The 11,838-nt window shown below is 43.4% G+C and overlaps 1 protein-coding gene across 1 annotated transcript in view; it reads left to right on the top strand.

Annotated features, from left to right (window-relative positions):
* Nucleotides 1-1,939: 1,939 nt before the first annotated feature.
* The window catches only part of ADGRE3 (adhesion G protein-coupled receptor E3), a 70,069-nt gene continuing 60,170 nt past the window's right edge, over nucleotides 1,940-11,838 (top strand). Inside the window, exons 1-2 of the mRNA XM_017851219.1 lie at nucleotides 1,940-2,060; nucleotides 11,051-11,101. Coding sequence (XP_017706708.1) covers nucleotides 2,036-2,060; nucleotides 11,051-11,101 — 76 coding nt within the window. The 5' untranslated portion in view covers nucleotides 1,940-2,035. The remainder of the gene's footprint in view (nucleotides 2,061-11,050; nucleotides 11,102-11,838) is intronic.

Genomic DNA, 11,838 nt, shown 5'->3' with positions numbered 1-11,838 from the left:
ATCACCATCTCTGAAAATATCACCATAATGTAACTGCCACCATCGCTACTACCATCGCCATCACTTTCATCACCTTCACCATCATCGCAACCATCACCATCACCATCATCATCATCTCTTCCATCGTCGTCACCACCACCACCTATACCTCCACCATGACTACCGCCACGACCATGATTACCACCGTCACCATCACCACCGCAACCGTTATTATCACCATCATCATCGTCATCACCACCACAACAAACAGCGGTCTGTAGAATCGAGCTACAGACATAAATAAGCAAGCTGGAAGTTTGTGAAGGTCAATGCAGCAGCCGTGCCAATAGGAAAAGGCTCCTTGGGGGCCAGGCATGTTCAACATGGAGGTTCCCTCTTCCCTTTTCTTTATTACCATGTGTACAGTATAAAAGCAGGCAACATGGTGCCAGCCAGGTAGAGACTCCATCTGCATAATAAAAGATGAGGATGGGGCGGCCAGCTTCTTTGTGCGCTATGCAAACAGCACAGCCAGTCGGATCAATCTCTCGGGCCCTATGTCAATCAGACAGCTCCTCCGCAAGCTCGGCTGTAAAACCCCATGTATCTCACCATAAGACCGGAAGACCCACTTGGGAGCCCCTCTCTCTCTGCAGGATAGAGCTTTTCTCTTTTTTCTCTTCTCTTGCCTATTAAACTTCTGCTCTTAAACTCAATTTTTTTTTCTTTTTTTTTTTCAGATGAAGTCTTACTCTGTCACCCAGGCTGGAATGCAGTGGCGCAATCTTCGTTCACTGCAACCTCTGTCTCTCGGGTTCAAACAATTCTCTTGCCTCAGCCTTCTGAATAGCTGGGATTACAGGCATACACCACCATGCCCAGCTAATTTTTGTATTTTTAGTAGAGACAGGGTTTCACCATGTTAGCTAGGCTGGTCTCCAACTCCTGACCTCAGGTGATCCACCCGTCTCAGTCTCTCAAAGTGCTGGGATTACAAGGGTGAGCCACTGTGCTCGGCCTTAAATTCACTTCTTATGTGTCCACATCCTTAATTTCCTTGACATGAGAGGATGAACCTCAGACAATGACACTGCTTTAGTAGGAAGTAGGTGTTTTAAGTCTAAAGGAGAACTTTAGAAGCGTTTTCAGCAGGGGAGGCCAGGTGCCATGGCTCCCACCTGTAATCCCAACACTGGGAGGCTGAGGCAGGATTGCTTAAGCCCAGGTGTTCAAGACAAGCCTGGGCTACAAAGCGAGACCCTGTCTCTCTTCAAAAAAAAATAATAAAACTAAAAAAAATTAGCCAGGTGTGGTGGCATGCACCTGTAGTCCTACCAATTCAGAGGACTGAGGTGGGAGGATCGCTGGAGCCCAGGAGTTTGAGGTTGTAGTGAGCTATGATTGTGCCACAGCACTCCAGCCTGGGTAACAGAGCGAGGCCCAAATAAATAAATGAATATTTGTTGGAGGAAGGATAGATTTAGAAACTTTTTTTCTCCCAAATCCTGTGACTTGTTAGGGTTGGTCCAAATAACCAAATAATGTATTACCTTCTATGAGACTTTGGGACTCTTAACTTCTTCTGGCTCAGCAATCATAACCAATAAGTATCATCTACTGGGGAAAGAGAAAGATACGTGAAAATGACTCCTCTGGAAACTTCAGATACCAACACGGACGCCCTAAAACCTGGTTTACCCAGCTCAAAACCACAGGGTTATTTAAGATTTATTTTGGTCCCAAAGGCACTTCCTCAACCTCAGGCAATGTGATGTAACTTACAGGGCATTTCTTTGTTAGGGTTTACCGACTCAATCATCCTAAAGGTGATCAACAACAGCTAAGCAGAAAAGGGACAGCAAATAAACGAAAAGCAGAACCATGAGTCTGATGGCGAAAGAGGGGAAGCAGTTCGCTTTTCTGATAGCAAGAGTCAGCTGACCTGAGATACATACATCAATCCTCATGAGATTTCTTGAGCAAGGAAAGGTGGTTGGCTTACGGCACAGTAGGGAGCTTCCAGGGCTGGCTGGCGTGGGATACCTGTACCACAGGAATGCAGGGGTCATCCCTTCCTCCAGGTATGTGTGACTGTAACAATGACTGAGACTTAACCTATCCCCCAGTCAGGGGCCACTTTATTCAACAATTGGTTATTTTCTCCTCCTCTTTCTTCTGCTCTGAACATTCTCACCTTTTCCCTTTGGAGTATGGTTTCCCTCCTGACTACCCTATTCAAAGTATGCTCTCAAATATCCCTAAAATGTTCCTTACCCAATCTAGTAGCTTGGTTTTTTGTTTGTTTTGTTTGTTTGTTTTGTTTTGTTTTTTGAGATGGAATCTTGCTGTCACCCAGGCTGGAGCACAGTGACACGATTTTGGCTCACTGCAACCTCTGCCTCCCGGGTTCAAGGGATTCTCCTGCCTCAGCCTCCTGAGTAGCTGGGATTACAGGCACACATCACCACACCTGGCTAATTTCTGTATTTTTAGTAGAGACGGGGTTTCACCATGTTGCCCTGGCTGGTTTCAAACTCCTGACCTCAGGTGATCCGCCTGCCTCGGCCTGCTAGGATTGCAGGCATGAGCCACCGCACCCAGCCTCTAATAGGTTGTTCATCTTCCTCTTGGCGAGTTTTGTTTTCTAACTGATGTCCTCTCCTTCTTGATAACTTCTGCAACCTAGCCCTGCCCTGACTTTTTTCCTTTTTCTCTTGCTATTCTTTCTTCTCCCTCCTTTATCATTTTCCTGTGACAAGAAAATAAATAATTTTATCATTAATTTTAGAGGTCATTATATTAAGTGAAATAACTCAGACACCAAAAGACAAATGCCTTATGTTCTCATTTATCAGTGGGAGCTAAATAATGTGGACACATGGACATAGAGAGTAGAATGATAGACAACAAAGACTGGGAAAGCAGAGGGAGCAGAAGGAGAGTGGAAAATGAGAAGTTACCTAATGGGTACAATGTACATCATTTGGATGGTGGATACTCTAAAAGTCTTGACTTCACCACTGTGCAATCGATGCATGCAACAAAATTACACTTGTATCCCATAAATTTATACAAACAAAATAATAATCAACATTTTTGAAAACTCACTATGCATCTTGCATGTACTAATCTGTTGCATCATCAGTACGCTCATGGGGTATCCTCATCTTACAGATGAGAAAACCGGGACACAGAGAGGTTATGTTATTTGTCCAACATCACACAGCTAGTAAATAACTGGGATTTGAACCCAAACCATCTGTCTCCGGATCTTTGCTATAATGCTCCTCCCACAGGATCCTTCCTGGGGGGTCTTCTGTTTTTCTACTCCCTCTCCCTATAGGAATCTCATAATTTCATGGCTTCAATCTTTCCATCTTTCCAGCTCCAGATGAATTAACAATATTGACAGTCCCAATATCAATCAAAGCTTATATTTATTAAGCAGCTACTTTAGCCTGACATTAGGCTTAAATTGCTTTACATTGTCACACAGCATCTCCACATTACAGATAATAAATTGCATCATAGAGAGGTTGTGTGAATTGCTCAAAGCCTCACAGTTATTCTGCTGCAGAGGCAGTCGATAGGCCATAAATTTGATCAAAATAATACAAGCTATATTTAAATCCTAATGCCGTGTCTCCCTCACCTTTGCAACCCCTAGCATAGCATCTTATATATAAGAGGTGTTTCAGTATATGTGGAATCAAACGTGAATGAAGCCTGCCTTGTTGCAACTGGAGACAAAGTCCTCGACACTTCTGAGGTGGATTATCAGTGAATTCCCATTATCCAGGAACTTTTAGCCCATATCACTAGATGGTACAGGCAAGGGTGAAGATATGAGCATTGGGTCAAGAATTAGGATTCTAGGGTTGGGCATGGTAGCTCATACCTATAATCCCAGAGCTTTGGCAGGCCAAGGCAGGAAGATTGCCGGAGCCAGGAGTTCGATACCAATCTGAGCAACACAGCAAGACTCTGTCTCCACGAAATACTGCAAAAAAAAAATTAGCCAGGCCTGGTGGCATACACCTGTAGTCCCAGCTACCCTGGAGGCTGAGGTGGGAGGATTGCTTGAGCTCAAGAGTTCAAGGTTACAGTGAACTGTGATTGCATCACTGCACTCCAGCCTGAGCAACAGAGCTCAAATGATAATATAGGCAGCAAGCTAGAGCAATTAGGCAACAAGAAAGAAAAAGCATCCAAATGGGAAAGGAGGAAATCAAATGGTGACAGAGGCAGCCAGCATCGGTGGAGGACTTTCTGCCTGACATTGTGCTCTACGCAGTCCCTCATTTGGGTCATCTCCAAAACCCCACAAAGTAGGTCATACTGCCACCCTATTTCACATAAGGAAACTTAGTGAGGTTAAACAACTTACCCAATTTGCCCAACTAGTGTGCCAGCCACTTAACCCCAGGGAGCCCGTTTCCTCATCTGCAAAATGAGTCAGTGGATGATTTCTAAAGTTTATTAGAACTCTGGGATTCTGACACACCAATGACTCTTCAGAAACCCTAACTTAAGACACAAGCCCAAATTAGTGAGTAATTTGCTGGTTAGACTAAAGACTAGTTAGTCTTTAGTCTTGCTGTTTAGACTAAAGATTAGTCTGAAGGGAACATGATGGTCCCCCAGACTGCCTGCGTTTTAGGAACAGGGTAACACTATTCAGCCATATGGGTTTATCAGTTAGCCCTTTGAGCTAGTCATCATTTGGGCAGGTGTAAGGTTTGTGTGGCTGCTACACATTCATGTTTATACAAAAGAAGAAAGAACTGGGCACAGTGGCTCACGCCTATAATTCCAACACTTCGGGAGGCTGCGGATGGAGGGTCACTTGAGGCGAATAGTTCAAGACCAGCTCGGTTAACACAGCAAGACCCAATCTCTACCAAAAAAAAATGTTTAATTAGCCACGAGTGGTATCTCATGCATGTAGCCCAGGAGTGCAAGGCTATAGTGAGCTCTGATTGCACCACTGCAGCCCAACCGGGGCAACAGAAAAAGAACCTGCCTCAAAAAAATAAAAATACAAATAAAAAATGTAGGAGGAAGGGGACTTCAAAGGAAACATCAGCTTGATGTTAAGCCCAGCTGAGAATATTCAAAATGTTCTATGAATGCAATTGCGTAACTAACTGATAACAAACCGGACCTGGCATCTTCTTATGGGAAGAGTGAGAATTATGGGAAGAAAAATAACAGTCCCCCCAAAGACATCCACATCCTAATCCCTGGAACCTGTTAATATGTTACCTTACATGGTAAAAGAAACTTTGCAAATGTTGATTAAGCTAAGAATCTTAATATGGGGGTAGTACCCTGAATTTTCCAGGGGGCCTAATGTAATAATCACAAAGGTCCTCTTAAGAGGAAGCTGGAAGATCAGGAAGACAAGAAGATGCTGTGCTGCTGGATTTAAAGAAGGGGGAAGGCTCTATGAGCCAAGAATTGCAGGCAGCTTCTAGAAGCTGGAAAAAGCAAGGAGCCAGATTCTCCCCCAGAGCTTTCAAAAGAAACCAGCCCTGCTAACATTCTTGATTTTAGCCTATAGAGGCTGATTTAAGACTTCTGACCTCCAGACCTGTCAGAGAATAAGTCAGTGTTACTTTAAGCCACTACATTCATGGTAATTTGTGATAGCAGCAATTGGAAACTCAAGAGAGGGATCCAGAAAGATTTAGATTGCTCCCATTGCCACTCTTGAAGAGTCACACAGTTAGCCCCCAGGGCCTCTTCTCCAAAATCCTGCCATTGGTCTGTACTGCCCTAAATGACCAAGTCACATATCACTCTGTACTGGACTTTGAGGCTCCAGTCAGATCTGGTGAGTGGCATCTGCCAGGAGAAAAAGGACAAGTCACTGTCACAATAAACATGCCAACCTAGTATTTACAATCTGAACAGCACTTCCATGCATGTAGTCCCCTGTGGGATTTCTGAAAGAGGCTATGTGGTGTAATGGATTATCAGCTAGCACCCAGAACCCGTGTTTAACCTCAGCTCTGCCACTGACCAGCCCCAGTGAATGGAGCAAGCTACTCACCCTCCCCGTGCCTCCATTTCTTAATCTGAAAACCGGAGATGATGCTAATAGCACTTTCCTGCTAAAGTCGTTGCAAAACTGAAGTGAGTTCATGTGTGCAAAGTGCATAGTATGTAGTAAGAGCTATTTTCTCTTAGACATTATGGAAATAGGGTTGAGACCTTTGCGCAATTCCCCCACAAAGGAAATTTTCTCTCCAAGACATTAGTGAGCAATGAGGAGTGAGTGTTTAAGTCAAACAGAAATCCTGGAGCGGAAAAATGCAATTGACAAACTAAAAAATGCATCCACTGTCTCAACAGAAGAATTGATCAAGCAGAAGAAAATTTGTTGGCTCAAAGGCTACTAGAAAATAGTCAGAGGGGAAAAAAAAAGAAAAAAATGTTTAAATGCTTATGAGATATAGAAAATAGCCTCAAAATGGTAAATCGAAGAGTCACTGACCTAAAAGAGGGAGTGAAGAAATAGACAGGGATAGAAGTGTAAACCAAAAATAGAATTCTAAGCCCCCTGACCATCTGAATGGACCCTTCCTCTCAACAAGGGCATTCTAAAGCTAAGCTGAAAAACTAGCTCAAGATGGGCAATGGGAGGGAGTGGAACATACCTCTTTATACGCTCCTCCCTTTTGGAATTACTGATAATTCCAACAAACTCTTTAAGTCTGATAAGAAACATTTACAATCAGCCAGGCGTGGTGGCTCACGCCTGTAATCCCAGCACTTTCAGAGACCGTCAGGAGATCGAGACCATCCTAGCTAACACGGTGAAACCCTGTCTCTACTAAAAATACAAAAAATAAGCTGGGCTTATAGTCCCAGCTACTCAGGAGGCTGAGGCCGGAAAATAGCATGAACCCGGGAGGCAGAGTTTGCAGTGAGCCGAGATCGCGCCACTGCACTCTAGCCTGGGCGACAGAGCGAGACTCCATCTCAAAAAACAAAGAAAAAAGAAAAAAAAGAAACATTTACAGTCTATTCTCTCTGAAGCCTGTTACCTGGAGGCTTCACCTGTGTGATAAAACCTTGGTCTCCACGACCCCTTTATCTTAACCCAAACATTCCTAAGTCTTTTTTTTTTTTTTTTTTTTTGAGTTGGAGTTTCACTCTTGTTGCCCAGGCTGGAGTGCAATGGCACAATCTCAGCTCACCGCAACCTCCGCCTCCCAGGTTCAAGCCATTTTCCCGCCTCAGCTTCCCAAGAAGCTGGGATTACAGGCATGCGCCACCACGCCCAGCTAATTTTGTATTTTCAGTACAGACAGGGTTTCTCCATGGTGGTCAGACTGGTCTCGAACTCCTGACCTCAGGCTGCCTGCCTCAGCCTCCCAAAATGCTGGGATTACAGGCATGAGCCGCCGCACCCAGCCACATTCCTAAGTCTTTAGACAATAACAACTCTTTCAACAATTACCAATCAGAAAATCTTTCAATCTGTCTATGACCTGGAAGCCCCACTTCCAGCTGTCCCACCTTTCTGGACAGAACCAATGTATCTTACATGTATTTGATTGATGCCTCATGCCTCCCTAAAGTGTATAAAACTAAGCTGTACTCTGACCACCTTGGGCACATGTTCTCAAGATCTCTTGAGGGCAGTGTCATGGACTATTAGTCACTCATACTTGGCTCAGAACAAATCTCTTCAAATATTTTGCAGAGTTTGACTCTTTTTGTCAACAGAAGGTTTATTCAAAGAAATAATGGCAGGGAAGTTTGCAAATCTAGAGAAATAAATTAATATCCATATAGAAGGTCCAAGATCACCAAGGAGATTCAATTAAAATAAGAAGATTCCAAGGCATATAATAATTAAACTCTCAAAAGTCAAGGACAAAGAGAGGACCCTAAAAGCAGCATGAAAAAAGAAACAAATAACATGTAAAGGAGATCCAGTATGTCTGGCAGCAAACCTTTTAGTGGGAAACTCACAGGACAGGAGAGAGTAAGATATACTCAGCGGTATAGAGTTCTAGTTTTAAAAAATGAAAAGAGTTGGCCGGGTGCAGTGGCTCACACCTGTAATCCCAGCACTTTGGCAGGCCGAGGTGAGCAGATCACAAGGTCAGGAGTTCAAAACCAGCCAGGCCAACATACTGAAACCCCATCTCTACTAAAAATACAAAAATTAGCTGGGCATAGAGGCATGTGCCTGTAATCCTAGCTACTCAGGAGGCTGAGGCAGGAGAATTGCTTGAACCCAGGAAGTGGAAGTTGCAGTGAGCCAAGATCGCACCATTGCATTCCAGCCTGAGCAACAGGGCGAGACTCCATTTCAAAAAAAATGAAAAGAGTTATGGAGATGGTTACAAAACATTATGAATATACTGAATTCCACTAAACTGTACACTTAAAAATGGTTAAGATAGTAAATTTCATGTTATGTGTATTCTATCATAACTTTAAACATGGGGAAAAAAATCAGTGAGCAAGGTTGATTTTACTATCTCATTCATAGGCAAGATAGAGGGATATTTACATTACATTTTATTCAGAAAAAGTCCCACCTGCTTCAAGTCTCGCTTCTTAGCCATCAGCCTCCACATCTCCTCCCTGCTGAGCCTCCTCTGGGCAGCCACAGTGTCCCTTCTCCACCTACTCTAGAGTCTCAGCCTCAGATCTTCTCTCAATCCTTCCAACTCCAGTCCTTTATCATGCACAGGAATCAAACTTTATCCCGGTTCCACCAAAATAGTTCACTCTCATCTATACCCACTACCCTATTTGGTAGACAAAGACCCTTTTGTTATCAGGACCCACCTTCTTAGGGGATAACCAATGTTGCAAATAAGGTTATGAGTCACCAGAGCTCAGTTTCAAGTAGTGCACACCAGAAGGCTATGATGGTTGTTTATACTGAAAAATTTCCACACCATTTGTAAATAATCATTACCCAGAACCAGTTCCCGGGACACTCCTTCCAATCCAGACCTTGCTTGGGGACCCCAACTGAGTAGCTGAAAGGCTAATGCCTGATGCATCAGAGAGGGTCTCCCGGGTTTATTCTGATTGGTCAATTCCTGCACCATACCAGTTGTTAAATATTTTTAATACCATTCTTACAAATGGCAAATAATTCTGTAAATAAGCATTCCAGGACCACCCAACTGAGCCCTTCACAGATTCCTGACCCATAGAAGCCATAAGAGAATGAAAAGAAGGTACAGTGAGAACAAGTGATCAGAGTGATGGAAGATTGGGAAAGGAAGAGAAAAAAAGCAGTCCATCTTTCCAGCATCTTTAGGTCTTTGCAGAAGCAGGAACATGACTGATGACACCTCCTGATGTTGGAAAGGCATGGGGAAGAGCAAAGAGCTCTTTACCAGACACAACAGAGCCAGCCTGAGCAGACTATTTTTCAAAAAGGTGGAAATAATATCCCCCGTCCAAAATGTGTTTCTAGAATCTTGCTGGTCTCTCATAAGGAGGAAGAACTTGGTTCTTCTCCACTTGAATCTGAATGAGCTTGTAACTTGCTTGTAACCAAGGGAATATGATGAAAGTAGAGCTGGGTGACTTTCAGGGATGAATGTCAAGAGGAGATGCAGCCTCACTGGCTGGGACACTCATGCTTAGAGCTTAGATGTGCCATTAAAGCAGCCTGCTTCAGGTCTCCATGTTGGAAGGAAGCCCAAAGCAGCCCATCACCCTGGGACAACAGGTGAAGGAACAACAATGCCCAGCTAGTTCTCAGTTGTTGCAGCCCCATCCACTAACTGACTACAATCATATGAGACCATCAAGCTAGAACCGCCCAGCTGAGCCCTTCCCAGATTCTTGGCCCACAGAAACCAAGAGTGATAACAAAACAAACATTTTTTTCTTAGATTCAAGAGGTACATGTGCTTGAATGCTACATGGATATTACGTGCATAATGGTGGAGACTGGGTTTCTGATGTACCCATCACCCAAATATTAAACATTATATCCAATAGGTAATTTTTCAACTCTCACCACCCCACATCCTCCCCTTTCTTAGTGGCTTAAAACAACATTTTTGTTGAGTATGGAGATCTCTGAAAGAACTAAAAATAGAACTACTGTTGGACCCAGAAATCCCACTACTGGGTATCTACCCAAAATAATAATAATAATAATAATCACTGGGCTAGGCACAGTGGCTCATGCCTGTAATCTCAGCACTTTGGGAGGCTGAGGCAAGGAGGATCACTTGAAGTCAGGAGTTCAACACCAGCCTGGCCAACATGTTGAAACCCCCCTCTCTACTAAAAATACAAAAATTAGCCGGGCATAGTAGCAAGCACCTATAATCCAAGCTACTTCGTAGGCTAAGGCAGGAGAATCAATTGAACCTGGGAGCCAAGATTGCACTCCAGCCTGAGTGACAGAAAAAGACTCTGTCTCAAAAAAAAAAAAAAAAAGTAATCATTATATCAAAAAGACACCTGCACTCATATGTTTATGGCAGCACTATTCACAATAGCCAAGTCATGGCTATTATGAAGTCCCCAGAGTCTATTGTCTCCATCTTCATGTCCAGGTCTGCCTGTTGTTTAGCTCCCACATATAAGTGAGAACATACAATACTTGATTTTCTGCTTCTGAGTTAGTTCACTTAGGATAATGGCCTCTAGCTCCATCAGTGTTGCTGCTGAGGGCATGATTTCATTCTTTCTTATGGCTGCATAGTATTCCATGGTGCATATATGGCATATTTTCTTTATCGAGTCAACTGTTGGTGGACACTTAGGTTGGCTCCGTGACTTGCCTATTGTGAATAATGCTACTGTAAACATATGAGTGCAGGTGTCTTTTTGATATAATGGTTTCTTTTCCTTTGGGTAGATACCCAGTAGTGGGATTGCTGGGTCCAACAGTGGTCCTATTTTTAGTTCTTTGAGCGATCTCCATACTCAACAAAAATGTTGTTTTAAGTCATTACATTTTTGTGATTTGCTACAGTGATAGATAACTGATACACAGCCCTTGGGGCATGTCTTGGAATCATTCCTCAATTGTTTCATGTCTCTCCCTTCTGTTCCCCATCTATTCCAGGCCTCTGCTTTCTGCTGTGCTTCTTTGGAGCTGTGACTCCGAAAATCAAAGGTGAGTGCTCAGAGCCAGAACAGGGAAGGTGTGGACCCAGGTCCAGCGTCCACTTTTCTCCAACGGGCTGGAGAAAAGTGCCTGTTCTGAGAGCAATATTTGGGAAGGCTTGCTCCTGTGTTTCATTATTTGTTTGCTTAATTGATATAGCCTTTTATTTATCTTCTTGTTTGATTTTTCATCTGTCTGTTTTTGCTAACCATAATGGGTACAACGTGGAGATAGAACAGAAAATAAAACACACGAAGTCTCATGAAGCAGACATGCTGGTGAGAAGAGACAAAGGAACGGTAATCATTATCATTCTGATTATAAAAAAGTCAACAAATAATGAAATAAGGTCATTTCTGTTTAATGTTACTCCCGTGGGACTCTCTCTCTGGATTCACATGTACCTCTTGAATCTAAAAAAAAAAAAAAAAAAAAAGAAGTTTGTCTGGTTATCACTCTTGGTTTCTGTGGGTTAAGAATCTGGGAAAGACTCAGGTGTAGGGTGAAGCCTGAGGGTCTCTTTTTTTCTTTTTTCTTTTTTCTTTTTTTTTTTTTTTTTGAGACGGAGTCTCGCTCTGTCGCCCAGGCTGGAGTGCAGTGGCCGGATCTCAGCTCACTGCAAGCTCCACCTCTCGGGTTCTCACCATTCTCCTGCCTCAGTCTCCCGAGTAGCTAGGACTACAGGCACCCGCCACCTCGCCCGGCTAGTTTTTTTGTATTTTTAGTAGAGACGGGGTTTCATCGTG

Source organism: Rhinopithecus bieti, unplaced genomic scaffold (assembly GCF_001698545.2).
Source record: "Rhinopithecus bieti isolate Rb0 unplaced genomic scaffold, ASM169854v2 scaffold_33432, whole genome shotgun sequence".
In the NCBI taxonomy this organism is placed as follows: domain Eukaryota; kingdom Metazoa; phylum Chordata; class Mammalia; order Primates; family Cercopithecidae; genus Rhinopithecus; species Rhinopithecus bieti.
The sequence above is the reverse complement of the archived record's forward strand: the minus strand, read 5'-3'. Positions and strand labels throughout refer to the sequence as shown.